This window comes from Parasteatoda tepidariorum, chromosome 4, assembly GCF_043381705.1.
Source record: "Parasteatoda tepidariorum isolate YZ-2023 chromosome 4, CAS_Ptep_4.0, whole genome shotgun sequence".
NCBI lineage: Eukaryota > Metazoa > Arthropoda > Arachnida > Araneae > Theridiidae > Parasteatoda > Parasteatoda tepidariorum.
In genome coordinates this window covers 13,700,933-13,717,229 of record NC_092207.1, presented here as the reverse complement: position 1 = coordinate 13,717,229, position 16,297 = coordinate 13,700,933, and the positions used below count along the sequence as shown (strand labels likewise).

Genomic DNA, 16,297 nt, shown 5'->3' with positions numbered 1-16,297 from the left:
CAAGTTGCAAGTACTTGAAAATTTTTTAAAGAGTAGCAGTAACAAAGCTGCTAAACTTTACGCTTTTTATAAAAGATTTTTTTTTATGGTAGTAGCAAATTTTGTCTTTATACTTGATTTCATGCTTGTAAAATTTGATTAAAAATGAGCCATCATAATATAATTAATTGAACCATCGCATTAATTAGTTTAACCATTGCAACGTAATTAATTGAAAAGCATATGTAGGACATTTGTTAAACTAATAGAAATAATAAAGTACGAAATTGACAAAAACAATTCAATTCCACATAAGCTGACCACTTGTCTAAGTGAACATTCAAATTGTTAGCCCACAAGCGGTCATAGCAGTTTCCAATATATAACAGGCATAAAAGAAATGCTGTGGAACTGATAAGCAGAGATACCATTTTGGTCTACTCTCAGGTCTTCTACACTGTTAGAAATTTCTCGTAAAAAAGCATTAAATAAAAATTAATTTAATCGTTAATTTGCCATATTCAAATGAAAAAGTCTAAGACCCTAGTCTAGAAAAGTTTAGTAAGCTCAAAAGTGATAGCATTCAAATTGTTTATTCTGAGAAAAATCGCTTATTGATTGTTTTCATCTAATAACGTAAAACAACCGGAATTTTTTTCGCGCCCAATTGGCCCACAACCAATGAGAATCAGGTGTATGTTCTTCGAATGCTGGAAGCTAAACCATGGGATAAGAGTTACGAATTTATTTCTTTATTTTCCATCATCAGATGCCTAATGATCTTATAGCATGGGTGCAAGTTGGAAAAAAGGCCATTAATGAAAATTTTTTGACTGAAATACCTAACATACACAATACCCCCTCGACATATGCAAATTATCTAAGAAAGCTTTACCATAATACATCAAGTTTAAATACTGTACAAAAAATATTTATTCATCAGTCTTTTGATAAAATAACAACAAGACATAAGAAAGTAGACCAATAACGTAGACCTAAAAGGACAGAAAAAAAAATTCCGATTTCCGTCTTCGAGTCAGTCTTGTTTCCGTCTTACTTCCGCCAGCGGACATTTTCAAAAGACGGAAATCCGTCCTGGGGACGGAAGACTTGCACCCATGTCTTATAGTAATAAAGTGTGTGGCGAACCTCTTAAAGTCTGTGGCAAGCGACTTAATTCTTTGCAACTGGGTACATGCTTTAACCGTGGTTAGGGCACTAGGTTGTCATCGTGAAAAGCTGGGGTTCGATTCTCAGTAATGGTTTGAAGTTTCAGATCGATGGGTAGCTTCTTGTCTTAGAAGTAAAGGCGGCCTGTGAGCAGTGCTGACCACATTTCCACTATCAAGCAGTTAGTCACGAAATTGTGGAGCTTTATACTCCATGAGCCCGCTGGTCCACAACCGGCTGTTGCTGGAATGCTTAACTTTTAGCCGAGTATGCTTTAGCTTTTTTAGTACGTCTGAGACAAGTAAGCAAATCTGTCAATCTCATGACCGGCTGGATGGGGGTTTAAATCCCTTCGTTGTCACCACTATATTTGCCCCATTCCTTCAAAGTACGAAGAGTTTACAGTGTCCTGCGCTTCTCAATTGATGATCTTGGATTACGGGAATATGAAATACTCATCCACGCAGAGAAGGCATTTTATTTACTTTTTCTCTGTTACAGTTTTTTCTAAATTTATTTATTCATTTTTGTGTGTTTATTTATCGTAAAATCATTTTAGTTAAAAACCAACACATTTTTAATAATATATTTGCACTAATTCTTTCAAATAATAGATATTTTGTTAATTTTTTATTTTTCTTGAGCAATAACTATAATACGGTAGTATGTATTTGTAACTGAAATATTAAACTGCTACAAAGTTATTTTTAAGTACGAAACCTTTGGAACCCGTACTTTGTGAGAACATTATTTCTAGTGGTAGTAAAACTTATTTATGTATGATTCTGAATTTAATAAACTTGATTAAGACTTGATTTTAAAACAAAATGTTTGCGGGCTTTACTCCTTAACTCTCATCCATTTTATAATTTTTTGCAGAAAATGGAGCAGCTTGATTCCCTGCTTAAGGCTTGGTAAAATTTAAAACTCTGCTAATTACTTCAATACTTTTTCACTATCACTGTAAATTTATTTAATTTAACATGATGTTCATAACCAATGTTTATCTACTTATTATTTTTACAGCGCGTATGCGTATTATTAAATGTAATTATTACAGAAGATTTGCTGAAAAATTTGATACATCCCATACATATTATTAATGTAGATTTACTGAAAATTTCATCAGAATGTATATTATTATTGCACATTTACTTTATTTAACAGGATATTTATTATTTTTTATTTGCTGAAAATTTTGCAGCATGTATATTAGTGTCGATTTACTTAAAAATTTAAGAGCATTTAGTTAAAAAGAAAATGCCGGAATGTTGGACAAAAAATACCTTATACGTTGTAGGTTTATTATTTAGTTATACAGCAATCTATTTCTTTTCATTGCGCAAAATTTATGGACCTATTTCTAATTTATTTAAAACTAATAGTTTATTCTTTAGTAATTCATTTATTTGCCTTTACTGTAATGTATATTCTTAGAATTTCAAAGAATACACATCACAGTGAAAATGCAAAGAATATACATAAAGAATACATATTATAGTACATTCTTAGTATTTAAAAAGGAAACATGCTTCAAATTTCTTTCGCTGATAATATTTGGCAAACAAATAGCATAGATACGGAAATATTTCTCAAAGCTTTGTTCATATTCTTGAAAAATGCACTAACGTTTCTGTCAAGTAAAATGTCTTATGACAACTAACACGGGTAGAAAATGCTATTTCTATAAAATTAAAGTTCAAATGGCTAAAGTATTCGAAATATTCTGTTCTATATCCAAGGAAGGTAAGGCTCTGGATTTAAAGCCCTAAATGAAGCATAATAAAGCGAATTAAAAAAATAAAATATACGTAGTGAAGATTATTATAATTTGTTTGAAAGAATTTTAAAAATACTTACAACTCGGAAATTTAAAACTTGGTAACCAAACACATTTCAATCAATAAAACGATTCAAAAATCGTTTCAGAATGTTAATTAGTTACCGAATAACATAGAATATTGCGTTGAAGTAATTCTTCATAGCTTAAAATGGAGAAAGTAGAGTTCTTTCTGATTCTGAAGAAGATCTCAAAGTAGTTAACTCATCAAGTTAGCTGATTCACAGTTTAGCTAATCAACTTATATATAATAAAAATAAAGTTTCATTGCAGAAAATGGCTTAAAATTTGAGCAATACAGAGTAAACTCGTTTTTTTGTGAAATAAATTTACCTAGGTTAATCCTAAAGAAAGTTTAGGTTGCAAATTTATACAAGTAAATTTTAAGCCAGTATGATGGTGGGGTTCTTACCTTGGTTCTTCATGTCTTTGAATTCGTAAACAGCTTTAAAGCCGTCATATTCTATGCTATCGTCCGACTTGAACCTCAACCACATGTACCTCTTTGTTGAAAATATCTTTTTAGGAAATTGGTTCCCACAAAATATTCCTAGCAAAGGGGAATAACCATAGGCACCATCGCGTACTTCCAGTCTGTCGAAGTCACAGTTGGCGGAGTTTTCTAAATGGAATTTGTCCCGGAAGTCCAATGTGATGGTTTGTCCTGGATTTGCTGAAAGAGAAAAAAAAAATGACTGCACACATAACAAACAGTAGACGAGTCGTCTAGTTGCAAGATTTGGTAAGCGTCATAAAGTAGTTTTATTTACATAAGATCGATTACAGACTTAACTCACAGATTCTGAAACATATAGGCAATATTTTTTAGTTTCATTCTGCGTTTTTCAGATATTCTGTGTTTCGAAAAGTAAAAAATAACTTCTGCTAAAAGAGTTGTTTATATTATAAGTAAAAAAAAGAAAATTTCAACTTAATGATTCATACATGAAGTCTTTATTTAAATAGTGCTCTAACTCCATCTTAGTTCATTTTGAGATACAGTGCCTTACTGCCTTGTTTTTTTCTCCCCAATCTCATTCTTGTGGCTTAGTCGAACAGAAATGTGCTGGAGGGTTAGCAGCTTTAAATCAACAGAAAAAAATAAAATAAAAACACTATTTGACCGAAAGTGATGAAATTTGGTATACTGATAGTTTGAAGCACGGGGAAGGTCACTGTCGACATTAGAACATTCAAATACGTTAGACAGATATGAGCAAAAAGCATATGGAATTTTTTTCCTGATTTAAAATTCTCCAGTGATTAGAATCAAATTGAAAACGATTCCATTTTTTATCAAATATTTTTAAAGATCACATCTGGCCTACCTAACTAAATTAGTACTTCTGAATTATCTGAAACCATGTGCTTATTTTATTCATAGTTACGTTTTCAAAACGAGCTTCTATAAAGTTAAGTAATTTAAATTCAGCGGTAATTGAAGTCAAAATAAGTTATGAACTAATAAGCTAAATCACTGAAGAAATAGTATTAATGAGCTTAGGAGAAACGTAAAAAATCACCATACTATTATTATTTGATTAATTTCGGTAATAGGTAGTTTATTTTATATCCGTTGTTAAACAGTCGACCCAAATTTGAGTTTATGGCTACCAATGTTCAACTCCGAAGGCTTGTAATTTTGAACCCAATCCAGAAGACAAAGGAACTCCGGTATCAATACTCCCTGAAGTATTGATTTGTTATAGGAACTTGCAGGACTTTGTGACCTCGACAGATTTAACGTGCACCAGTCACCTTTTAATACACGAGGATTCTTCTGTCAGCTGGTTTGGAACTCCCTTTCTCACGAACACGAGTCCAAAGCCCTACCAAACCAAACAGGCTATCTTTTCCTTTGGTAATAGGTATTTAATTTTATAACCGTCGTTTAACAGCCGATTCAATTTTTGAATTTACGACTACTGATGTTCAACTCCGTAGCCTTTTAATTTTGAATACAATTCAGAGGACAAGGGAACTCTTGGATCAATTATTGGGAGAAATTTGCCTTCATGGAGGACTTTTTGATGATTTGCATTACATGCTGAAGAAATCACCGTTACCTCCCATGATTAGCCTGACGACAAGGGGATTCTAACCCATGATCTGTCTACCACTGAGGATATTTTAAGTCAGCACTATGATCGGTATATATTATAGGTACAATGCTAGCATGTTTGACATCTATTAGAACTGCATCAATACTTTAATATAGATACCATACTTGAATACTTTAATATAGATACCATGGAATGAGAGTTTTGGCATCTCAAAAGTAATAGGTAACTAACTAACTCAGTGGCGCGACAGCCCATTAAGAGGGCCAAGGCCGACTGTGCCCATCTCAGTTTTCTTGACCTTGGGCTCTGGGGTGCAGGAGCATATGTTCCGGTCAGGTGGTCAGCCGAACGCGGAACCCCCAGTGTTAGTTCCCAAGCATGCTTGGTACTCATTTTATCGACCCACTGAAGGGATGAAAGGCTGAGTCGGCCTTGCCCGGCCCAAGGATCAAACCAAGGACCTGTGGCACGACAGCGCGAAGCGCTACCGCTCAGCCACCGGGCGTCAATAGGTACCAGAGAAAATTTCGTGATTGTGGTAAATTTTGATTATCATGAGATGTCTTGAAATAGCATCATGTCAAATGATATTGAATACAGATAATCTTTATTCTGATGGGATGAATTATTAAAAAAGTGTTTTACTTAATAACGTAAATCCACAGGAAAAGACAAAATAAATAAATAAAAAAATTTAAAATTATTTTAGCTTTATTCTTTGTGTTAGTATATTTCTTTCAATTTTGTGGATGGTTTCGTAGTTTCGTTCGGTAGTAATATATTAATTGTTTATTTCTTTCAACCTCGTAGGAAGAACATGCATTTAGCTATATATATATATATATTNAAAAAGAGAGGATATATATATATATATATATATATAAATAAATGAATGTGCCAGTTAGTCTGTCCCTTATAGACTCCTAAACCATCCGGCTGAGAGTGATGAAATTTGGCATACTAATCGTTCGAAGCACGGGGAGGGTCACTGTTGACATTAGAATATTCCATTAAGAACCGTTCTAGCGGGATGATTGAAATCGAAATTTCTTTTGATTAGCTAAGCGTTAGCCATTGTTTCAAATTAAACTATAGACGATTCCATTTTATCAAAAATTTTTAAAGATAACATCAATGATATTTGCTAGCTTATAGCTCTATTTGATAAAAAAAGAGATTATTGCATGTATTTTTTATTTATTTTTAGCTATGTCAGATAAATTCACTGAACAACATTAACGTAATAGAACAGTTTACACTATTTTCAGTTTTCAAGTGAATTTTGATTAATTAACCTGTACTATGAATAAGTCTAAATATTTTCTGAAAATACTGCCATTCTCACTTGCAATGAATTATTTTACAAGAAGCAGCGATGGTTCAAAATGTTTTATGTTGGTCTTAAAAAGCAAAATCGATAAACTTAATTATTCATTAATTAAAATTTTTGGAAGCACTCTCTATATCCGTCAATCATTTTAAATTCAAAACACTCCAGATTGAAAAAAGTAAATGAAACACTTTAGAAAAATGCATTTTTTTTAAAGTCCTCGTAAACAATTTTATTTTTGTTGTAAGCATAAAATGAAGAAAGCTTTTTATTTAAATTATTCCTGACAATGATGGGGCAATTTAACCCAATTAGAAGTTAGTTTCCGCATGAAAAAGCTTCTAATTTTTCAATAAAGGTTAAAAGTGGAAGCACAATTATTTCATTTTTATGTTGTTTTTATATAAGTAAAAATATATTTGTGCCTGGAAAATATATTAATCATAGAAAAACGTATCTTTGTATTTGAAATCTTACCATTAAATGTTTCATGTCTTTTATAAACGTGGTAGTAAGAAAAACTTTCAAGAAATTTAAGCGTAAGAATATTAAATTTTTTCTACATATTTGGATCAATATTTGAATATAAAATTTTTCTGCTCTTCTTTGATTTTACCAAAGTGGTAACCAATAAAAGAAAACACCCTTTTAAGTTAAATATAAAAAGTATTATTATTTACTTTGTATATGAAATTAAAGGCATGGAAATTTTTGAATAGATTGGAAATGTTGTAAACTAAACACTATTTTTATCTGTAAGAAAGGGTTTCCCAAAATTGAGCGAAAATGTGTCAAAATATCTCAGAAAGAAATAATAGTTGAATTTAAAAACCCATTAATTCAAAATTGAAACAGCATGCACCCATTTCTGAGCAAAATGCCTAGTCTCAAACATGAAATGGAGGTCGAAATACGGATGACAACATTATAATTTTCACTAAGCTTTTATTGAAGAAAAGAGTTAAAAAAGGTATTTACAAATTACATACATGGATCAGAGCTCCTGGATACAAATTTACAGTACCATTTCCAAAAGACAAGTGCGAGCTTTTTTCACATGCAGAGTATAGTTATTCTTTCATGTCATGTGATCTATAATATCCAGACTTCTTTGTTAGAATTGACGCCGTAAGATGTAATCATACGACCGGATGAAGATGAATCAATATCTCAAAATATTTATTAATTTGAATGGGAATTCGACTTCATTAAGATATTTTACTGCGCAGTATGGATTCATTTTATAAATAAAGATTACATTTGAGAAAGATATTCGTTTGCAGCCGGCAGTTTTCGAATCAAGGATCTCCTGGTTTGTAATACGAAATTAATAAAAAACCAATAAATGTAATAATAAAAAAGTTCCTCTATGAAAAATTTGGTTAGGTATTTACGCTAAGAATAATTTAATATTTTTAGTGTGAGTTACTACCTTAGTTTCAAAAGATCACAGCCCTCTAATTTTAGATGAAAGTTTTTATGTATTTAAATTATTAGCATATACACCAAAGAGCCATTGCATTATGACCACCCTCCATCTATAACAATATGCTCGCCCAGGTTTTCATGGTTTCTCGCCCAGGAACAATGTTTTCATGGGGCACATTAGGATTCATAATCCTCATTGAACAATCCCTGACGTCCGTAAGCTACTTGAACATAGTTGCAGACCAGGTTCACCCATTCATGGCAACAGTTTTTCCTGCGGGGGATGGTGTTTACCAACAGGATAATGCACCATGTCGTAAGGGTTGAATCGTCATGGATTGGTTCGAGGAACATTCCAGTGACTTTCAAGTCATGTCTTGGCCCCAAAATTCCTCTGACCTTAATCCAATAGAGCATTTGTGGTCCTACTTGGAAAACCAAATTCGTACTGCCGCGCTACCCTCTCGCAATGTGAGGGAATTGCAGGACCAGTTGGTGAGCGCTTGGTAGCAGATACCTCAGACTACCTATCAGCACCTTGTGGAATCAATGCCACGGCGGGTGCTAGCAGTTTTGAGGGGTAAAGATGGTCCTACATGTTATTAGCAGGGTGGTCATAATGTAATGGCTTTTCGGTGTATATCGTACACAAAAGTCCAGTCTCTTTTTTCCCTTTAAATAAAGTTCATGGGAATGTTAAGCTATGGCTATAAAATAAACTATCAAATAGTTTATTTTCAACAAATGTTATTGAAATTATTTTTAGATTGCAGATAGCAATGTCTTTTGATTTCTATGAAAATAACACAAAAACTTTTCGTTATATTTTTTATTTGCTTTCAAATCTACTAAATATTAATTTTGTCGTAAATATCTAAAAAAATGTTCAGATCTTGTTCTTGCTATAAAAAGAACCAAAGTTTTTAAATGTTTTATAAAACATTTATAAATAAAAGCATGTTCAATAATTTGTTTACATTTACAAAGGTACTATTGTGGTAATGTTTGTGAAAAAAATTAAAAAGTGGAGAAAATGTTTCATTAAATATAGTGTGTAGTTTTGAAAACTCCATTCAGGAAAATTATTAGGAATTTTCAACACTTAATATTTTGTTTCGTTATTTTCTCAGAAACTAACCTAAATAGAAAAAAAAAATTGCCACCATTTCTTTTATTTTTTTTCAAGTAATAATCTAAATTTAAGTTTACATGCATAAACTTATGCGTTCTTAATTGGCTTGAAGTTTAAATATTTATTTTACACTAAAAACATTTTCCATCAAAACTAGTTGTCAGTTAAAAGAAAAAATGCTTACCTGTAATCCGAAGTGTACATGTTACACTCTTTGGATAAGGATTAGGATAGTTTGGACTAAAAAATTCTTTCTTCACGGGATCACCTACTGAGAAATTATAACAGGCTGAAGCTTCGTTTTGTGTTTGACCTGTGTAGGAGAGACTTTCTGGACTAGTTTTGGCACTTTTAGCTGAAAAAAAGAAAAGAAATCTTCTTGAAGCAATGTTAAGAAACAAATATAATTCTGCGATTTTCTGCGTTTCTCAGAGGAAGAGTTCTTTCAAGAATTTAAGATAGTATGCAGAGGAAAAAATTATGGATCAGAATATGGCAAAATCTACCGCGTTTCTTGCTTTACGGGAACACCAAAAAGCTCGGTAATTTTTATCGATTTTGGTGAAATGAACAATAAAATATGGATTTATAATAAATTAGATAAAATAAATGTGATAAAATAGATAAATGTGGTAAAATTAATAAAATATAAATGTGCTAATGATAAATGTGAAAATGATAAACGTGATAAAATTGGGTAAATGTGATAAAATTTGGTAATTTGGCATAAAATCATTCATACGGTTAAGTTTACTTTACATAGTATTTTTTTTCTATATGTGTGGTAGTAAGAACTATAATTTCAAAAACCAGAGTTTCCATTAAATCGTTACCATATGAATGTAAAATTATCAAATGAATGGTTTAAATACCGTATAATTTGGTATTATTAGGCAGAATAATGCCTGACTAATAATACCAAATTCTTTGTTGATTTTTCTTTATTTTTAAAAAAAAGAAAACAAAAATGTTATTACCATACAGTACAGCAATTTCACCAGAATTTTTTCTGGTATCGTTTCTGTTGGAAAAGTAATCTATCTTGGTACGATTTATAGCATGCTAAAGAAGATTTTTGATGCAAGTACTTGTTAAAATGGTCATCTATAGTGCACCGTTTCTTAGAAAAATACTGAATTGATTTTCAAACACACTTTTTCTATTTTCTAAGCCTTGCACACTTTATAGCAAACGATTTGCAAATAATTGTTCTTCAGACATATTTCGTCAAAGAATATTTCTTTAGAATGTCAAAATTGGTCATACCACATATTTAAAAGATGAATAAACATATTTCAATTTCTAAATTTTGAAATAAAAATGAAACGGTGCAATTTTAGTTTTATAGAGGCGAAGATAATGATGCGATGATTACTGAAATCGGAGAAAGCTCATTATAACCGTATTCAAATTTAAAGAATAAAATTTGAGTTTTATTTAAATTACTAAAAACGAAAAAAAAGTAATGGAAATTCACCAGATTCATTCAAAACTAAAACCTGCATAGGCGACAGGTGCTCAAGAAAAAGAGATCAGCGTAGAAAAAAATAAATAAATAAAAAATAGAACCACTCTGAATAAATTTTCATTTAATGATCGGATCTTCATGTCACAAGGAAAATCATCTTTATAAAATCCGATTTCTTAGGCACTATTTTGTATTTTGCTATGTAAAACTATATTCTTTAAAATGATGTAAAAAATTATTCCTTACGATTCAAATAATGCATAATCATCATCTATTAAGAATGCATCTTTGTACGCGCAACTCTGATCATTAGATCATAAGTTATTTAGGTGTTTTGTTACTTGTTTTGCACCCCATCGCGTAGTGGAAAAATAATATTTAAAAGAAATCGAATAGTTAAGTTACCAATTTTTAAAAAAAGGAACTCATTTTAGAACTCAATCAATCGATCGTTGAAATTTTGTATTTTTCAGTTACATTCTTCAAAATGATTTAGAATTTGTTCGCTTTACAATTCAAATTTTTTCTACTATCATTAAATAAAATTATAAGAAAATAATAAATTAATATAAATCATTTTTTGAGTGGAATTATGGATAAACGAATTTTATAATTGTGGACAAAAATTTTCAATTGACTTAAATAGTTCTGGACTAAATACAATAAGGGGTCCAAATGTTCTAGAGCTCTTTTAATTGTGGGGAGAGCGGAAATCGATTAAGCCAACCTTCATCGATCAAAAGGTACCTCGTGATTGAATCAAGTTAGCATGTCTTATATACCACTAAATTGATGTTTAATAATCATAGTGCCACAATACTCCCCCACCAGAATTTTATCAGGGATAGAATTCGATGAACGGATACCACTAGTTGCCATACTTTTGAGAGACCGGGAGAGCTGGATTAAGGTCACCGGGTTTTTGAGTTCTGAATGCGAGCGGTGTATTAACTTCACGGCAGTGGTCGCTCCTGTGTTGCCCTTAGCAGTCGAGTGTATGCAGACTGACGTTGTGTGTGATCGAGATGAGACTGAGTAGCAACAGCGCGAGGAGGTGGATAATGTCGCAGTCACAAGTAGCAAGTCAAGTGTTCAATGTGGACCATCCATCGAAGTAGGCGTATTCATATCGAAGTGGGTGTTACTGTCAAGATAGGTGTGTTCATATCTAAGTTGGCGTTACTGCCAAGGTAGGCGTGTTCACATCACGTCCGCAAGTCACCAATGTGGGGGACGGAGTTATCGACCACTTACTACTTGGACCATATTTTCCAGATTGCGGCTATTCTCTTTGTTTTGGGGGACAGAAATCCGAATTCATCGAAAAAAAAGTATGTTTACTTAATTATGCTTAAAAAAGTATGTTTATTTAAACTTAAAATATCAACTTTCAATAATAATATTTAAGGTTACTTTCTTTAATCGTTAAGATTGAAGTCCTAGAAAGTGAAGATCCGATTATTAGATCAAAAGTTATTCTGAGTGGTAACGCTTATCCATTTTTCTTGAGTATCTGTGGCCTACATAGATTTTTATTTAAAATGAAGCTTATGATTTTTTTTCTCGGTGCACTGTACAGTTTGATGTTACACCTTAAGTTCGAATGCTGTTAATATGCCCACATCTACAAGTTAACTATGGTAATCTGTTTAACTGCAACCGTTATCGTAATTTACTTAGGTAATGTCTGCAACAACGGTTTTCGTAAGGCTAAAGTTCAAAAGTTTCTTTCGCTCTTTCTGTATACAAATCTGTTGATCGTTTGATTGTATTTATTAACTTGATTTTTTATCTACTGAAATTTGATTTTGATTGATATTTTATCTATTGATTGATATTTTAACTTTGATAAAATTGATTTATATTTCATCTATTGACTTTTTGTATTTTTCAAAGTGATTGATAGTTAACTCATTTAACTATTATTTGGCTGCAGTAATTTGGTTTTTTAGACAGCGAAAAATAAATATAAGTAACGTTATATTAATTTAAGCTTACAGAAACGTTGCTGTTGTTGCAGCGAAGATCTTATTTTCACTTCTACTAGAGCCTGTTAGGTAATGTGTCTATTATCTATTATGCACATTACATAATTTGTCTGCTGATTACTTAGGTAATTTCAGATGGAAAACAATTATTTGGTATTTTAACAGATTATCCTAAATAATCTGTGCATAAGCTAAATAATCTGTAGAATAACTGATTTCTACACTGCGGCATTATCAACTTTTATCCAGATACGCAAATTTTTTTTAATGAAACTTTCATATTCTCATATTTTCGATTACATCCTATCTATTTTGAAACGTAATAAAATAAAGTGAAATATAAAACTCAACATCAAATACTTAAAGGAGCGATGGCAGTGAACAATATACGAATATTTTATATACAGAAGGAGACAATAGAGATAGTGTTAATACAGAGATTGTGCTTCTTTTAATTCACTATTTAAATTTTAAAAGTTTTTACGTCAGATTGTTATTTCAGATGAATATTATCATGCGTACAAAGCTAAATAATTTTTCAAACTTAACAGTTATATAAACAAACAACTGTTGTTTGATTGTAGTAACTTGATTCCTTAGCTAGCGAAAGATAAATAAATAACATTAGGTTAATTTAAGCTTACAGAAACGTTGCTGTTGTTCCAGCGAACATCTAATTTTCACTTTTACGAGTGCATATTAGGTAATGTGCATATCATCTAATTAGTTAGCGGATTTCCTAGGTAATTTGAGAAAAAGAAATTTTTTTTGGCAATTTAACGGATTAACCTAAATAATCTATAATCTGTAGAATAACTAATTTCAATACTTTAACGGTAACACAGGAGCTGTTTGATTTACTTTATAGTAGTAGTATTAATCATTATTAGCTATTTATTTTATGAATTTTTCATATTAGCATAAATTCGATTACATCCTATCTGCTTCGAAACGCAAAAAATATAATGAAATCTAAAACTCAGCATCAAATACTTAAAGGAGCGATGACAGCTTACAATATTTCTTTTTAATGTAGAGCGAAACAATAGAGTTAGCGCGTGTTAATATAGAGATAATGCGTCTTTTAATTCCCTATTTAAATTTTTTATGTTAGATTGTTATTTTAGATTAACATTATCATGCGTGCGAAGTTAAATAATTTTCCAAACTTCATAGTTTTCGGCTCTATAATAATTAAATGCGAAAACAGAAGCTTTATTTCTCTTTTTGTGTGTAAACTTTACTATCTCGAATTGCTTATCGAATTGACAGGAAATTGTTTTCGCTTTAATTAGATTTTCAGCTAAATAGTTCTTTGTTCTCTTTTGCGTTATCAAGAACAGGAATTTCTGCAATTTGTATTCATTTACAATTATTTAGTCATTGGGATTTAATTAACTTAATTCGGATATTTTTTTAAAAAGATTATGAAGACGAATTAAAAAGAAAAATAACAATAAATAACTAAACTGAATTACGTGGATTATTTGTTTGAGTAAAACCCGCGGGATATTTGATAGAACTAGATTAAATTAAATTTATCAGCATATAATATTTTTATCGCTTTGGAGTTATTCGGGTAGACAGATGCTTTTTTTTAGTTTATTAGTTTATATAAAGTATATTCTACGAAATTTTCACCAAATTCGAAGAGTTGATGGTTAATTTATTCCGAGAATTTTATTCTGTTAATTATTCCCAGTACATGTAATGAACTTCAGCAAAATTATTAGCAATATTGTAATTCATATGGTTAGTTCTTTTTTTAAGAAAAAAAACATAAGTATAATTTTTAAAATGATTGATGATTAATTCTATCAACTTACGTGTTGATCATTTGACTATAGTAACTTGATTCTTCAGATAGCGGCGAATAAATAAATAACATTACGTCAATTTAAGCGTACAAGAACGTTAATGTTGCTCCAGCGAAAATCGTATTTTCAATCGTATTTTTACTTCCTAGTAGGTAATGTGCAGATTATCTTGGTAGTTTGCCGATTACTTTGGTAATTTAAGAAAAGAAACAATTTTCTGGAACTTTAACGGATCATTCACATTAGCTGATGCTCACATCACTCACATTCAAGTTCCCGTATAGAAAGTTTGTTTCCCTTATTCTATCACCTATTTTGTTGTTTGCCTGATTGTATTTATTGACTTACTTCTTCATGTATTGTAAAAAATGGCATAATTTTAATTTCCTTTATTGTAAAAATATTTTAAGCCGTTTGATTCTTTGTAGTATAGTCCTTAAAACCATTGATGATTAATTCTATCAATTTATGTGTTGATTATTTGATTGTTTTCGCTTGATTTTTTAGTTAACTAAAAATAAATAAATCCCATGTTAATTTATAGAAACATTCACGTTGGACCAGCGAAGATCTTATTAAAGAGTCGTAGATGTGCTGGTTATCTACGCAGTTTGTTGATTACGTTGGTAGTTCCATAAAAGAAATTTTTTTTGGCACTTTAAGGGATTACTCATATTATTTACAATATCTCTAGAGTAACTGATTTCTACACTTAATTGGTAACATTAACACAGATCTTTTTTTTATAGATTTAATTTCCAATTTTAGTTTCATAAAATTCAAACCTAATAACTTTGCTCCATTTTAATTGCAACTTTATCGGAAATTTTGTTTTTTAAATTCCTATTAATGTTTGGTAACTATAAAATTCTTATATGTTTTTCACCCACAATTAGAAATGGCATTACATTAATTAGATTGTCATATTTTTATGTAATATAAAGACATGAATATCTTGTTTCCTGCAGAAAAAATTAAATAAATGAGACACCAGTCTTGATATTTGTGTAAAAAAGTTCACAGAAACGTTTGTTTTTAATGGGTTAAATCAGAAAATTAATTCTTTAAAAAAAGTAAACTTTTCTTTAAAAGAAAAGCTTTAAACATATAATTTCTTTCTTTCTTTTACTGCAAAAGGTTAATGAGATGTTATAATTTAATGAAATTTGGTGTAAAATTTTACACCTTAATGTATTTTGGTAAGCAAATTATGCATGAAAAAATGATTAAAAATAGCACGAGTACACGAAACAATTTTGTAATATTAAAATCTTTAGAAATGACATTAAATGTAAAGCACGGAAAAAAGTGAGAAGTTTTTTTTTCGCCAGTAAGATGTGCTTATTAGCATTCTAAATAAAAGCTTTGAAGTTTCTATGCTGCCAAAAAGAAAAAGATAAACTCTCTCAAAACTACTAAAGATTCTTTTGAAAGCCTTTACTAAGTTTATTATATTTTCTTTTTCTCTTTTTTTTTAAAAAAAAAGAAAAAAGAAGGCAGTGTTGATTTTGCGATTGTGTGCACTCGTAAAATCTTTTTTTTTCTTTATTTATCAAGGTAAGCAAAAAAAAAAAAAAAAAAGAAAAAAAAGAGAAAATCTACGTAATTAATCATAATCCCAGAATAGAAATTTTTTTTTAAGCGTTGAGCGTTAATGACAAACGTTCTGATTACTATGCTTTTTTTTTTAACGCTCCTTATTCATTTTTAAACTTAGTTAAAAGGCAAAAGTGAAAAAAAAAACTGGAAGCCTAGCTGTCTGCAGTCTGAATCATGAATAATTTAGAAAAGGTTTCAGTTATGGATTATATTTCCATTTAATTGTTTAGCAGTCGATTTCAAATCACGTTTTTTAAACAAAAGTTTACAAGGAGTTATGTTTATTGTTTTATTTAATTTAAATGCACAAAGTTAATTTTTTAGTTATAAAATATTCTTTAGAAATAATTAATATAAAATATGAGGAAAGCAATTAGTGTACTAATTAGTATGTGTAGAAAAAATAATCCCAGCTGAAACAAATTTAATTTGCAATTTAATTATATCGCAATTTAGTTTTTACATATTTGCTTTTTAAGAGAC

The 16,297-nt window shown here is 30.4% G+C and overlaps 1 protein-coding gene across 3 annotated transcripts in view; it reads right to left on the bottom strand.

Moving 5' to 3' along the window:
* Positions 1-16,297, bottom strand: part of LOC107451674 (uncharacterized) — a 274,776-nt gene that overhangs the window by 24,744 nt on the left and 233,735 nt on the right. For all 3 annotated transcript variants that reach the window (XM_043047279.2, XM_071179441.1, XM_071179440.1), the window contains exons 3-4: positions 9,127-9,297; positions 3,402-3,662 (exon numbers count right to left, since the gene is read on the bottom strand). In XM_043047279.2, the coding sequence (XP_042903213.1) occupies positions 3,402-3,662; positions 9,127-9,297 (432 nt within the window). The remainder of the gene's footprint in view (positions 1-3,401; positions 3,663-9,126; positions 9,298-16,297) is intronic.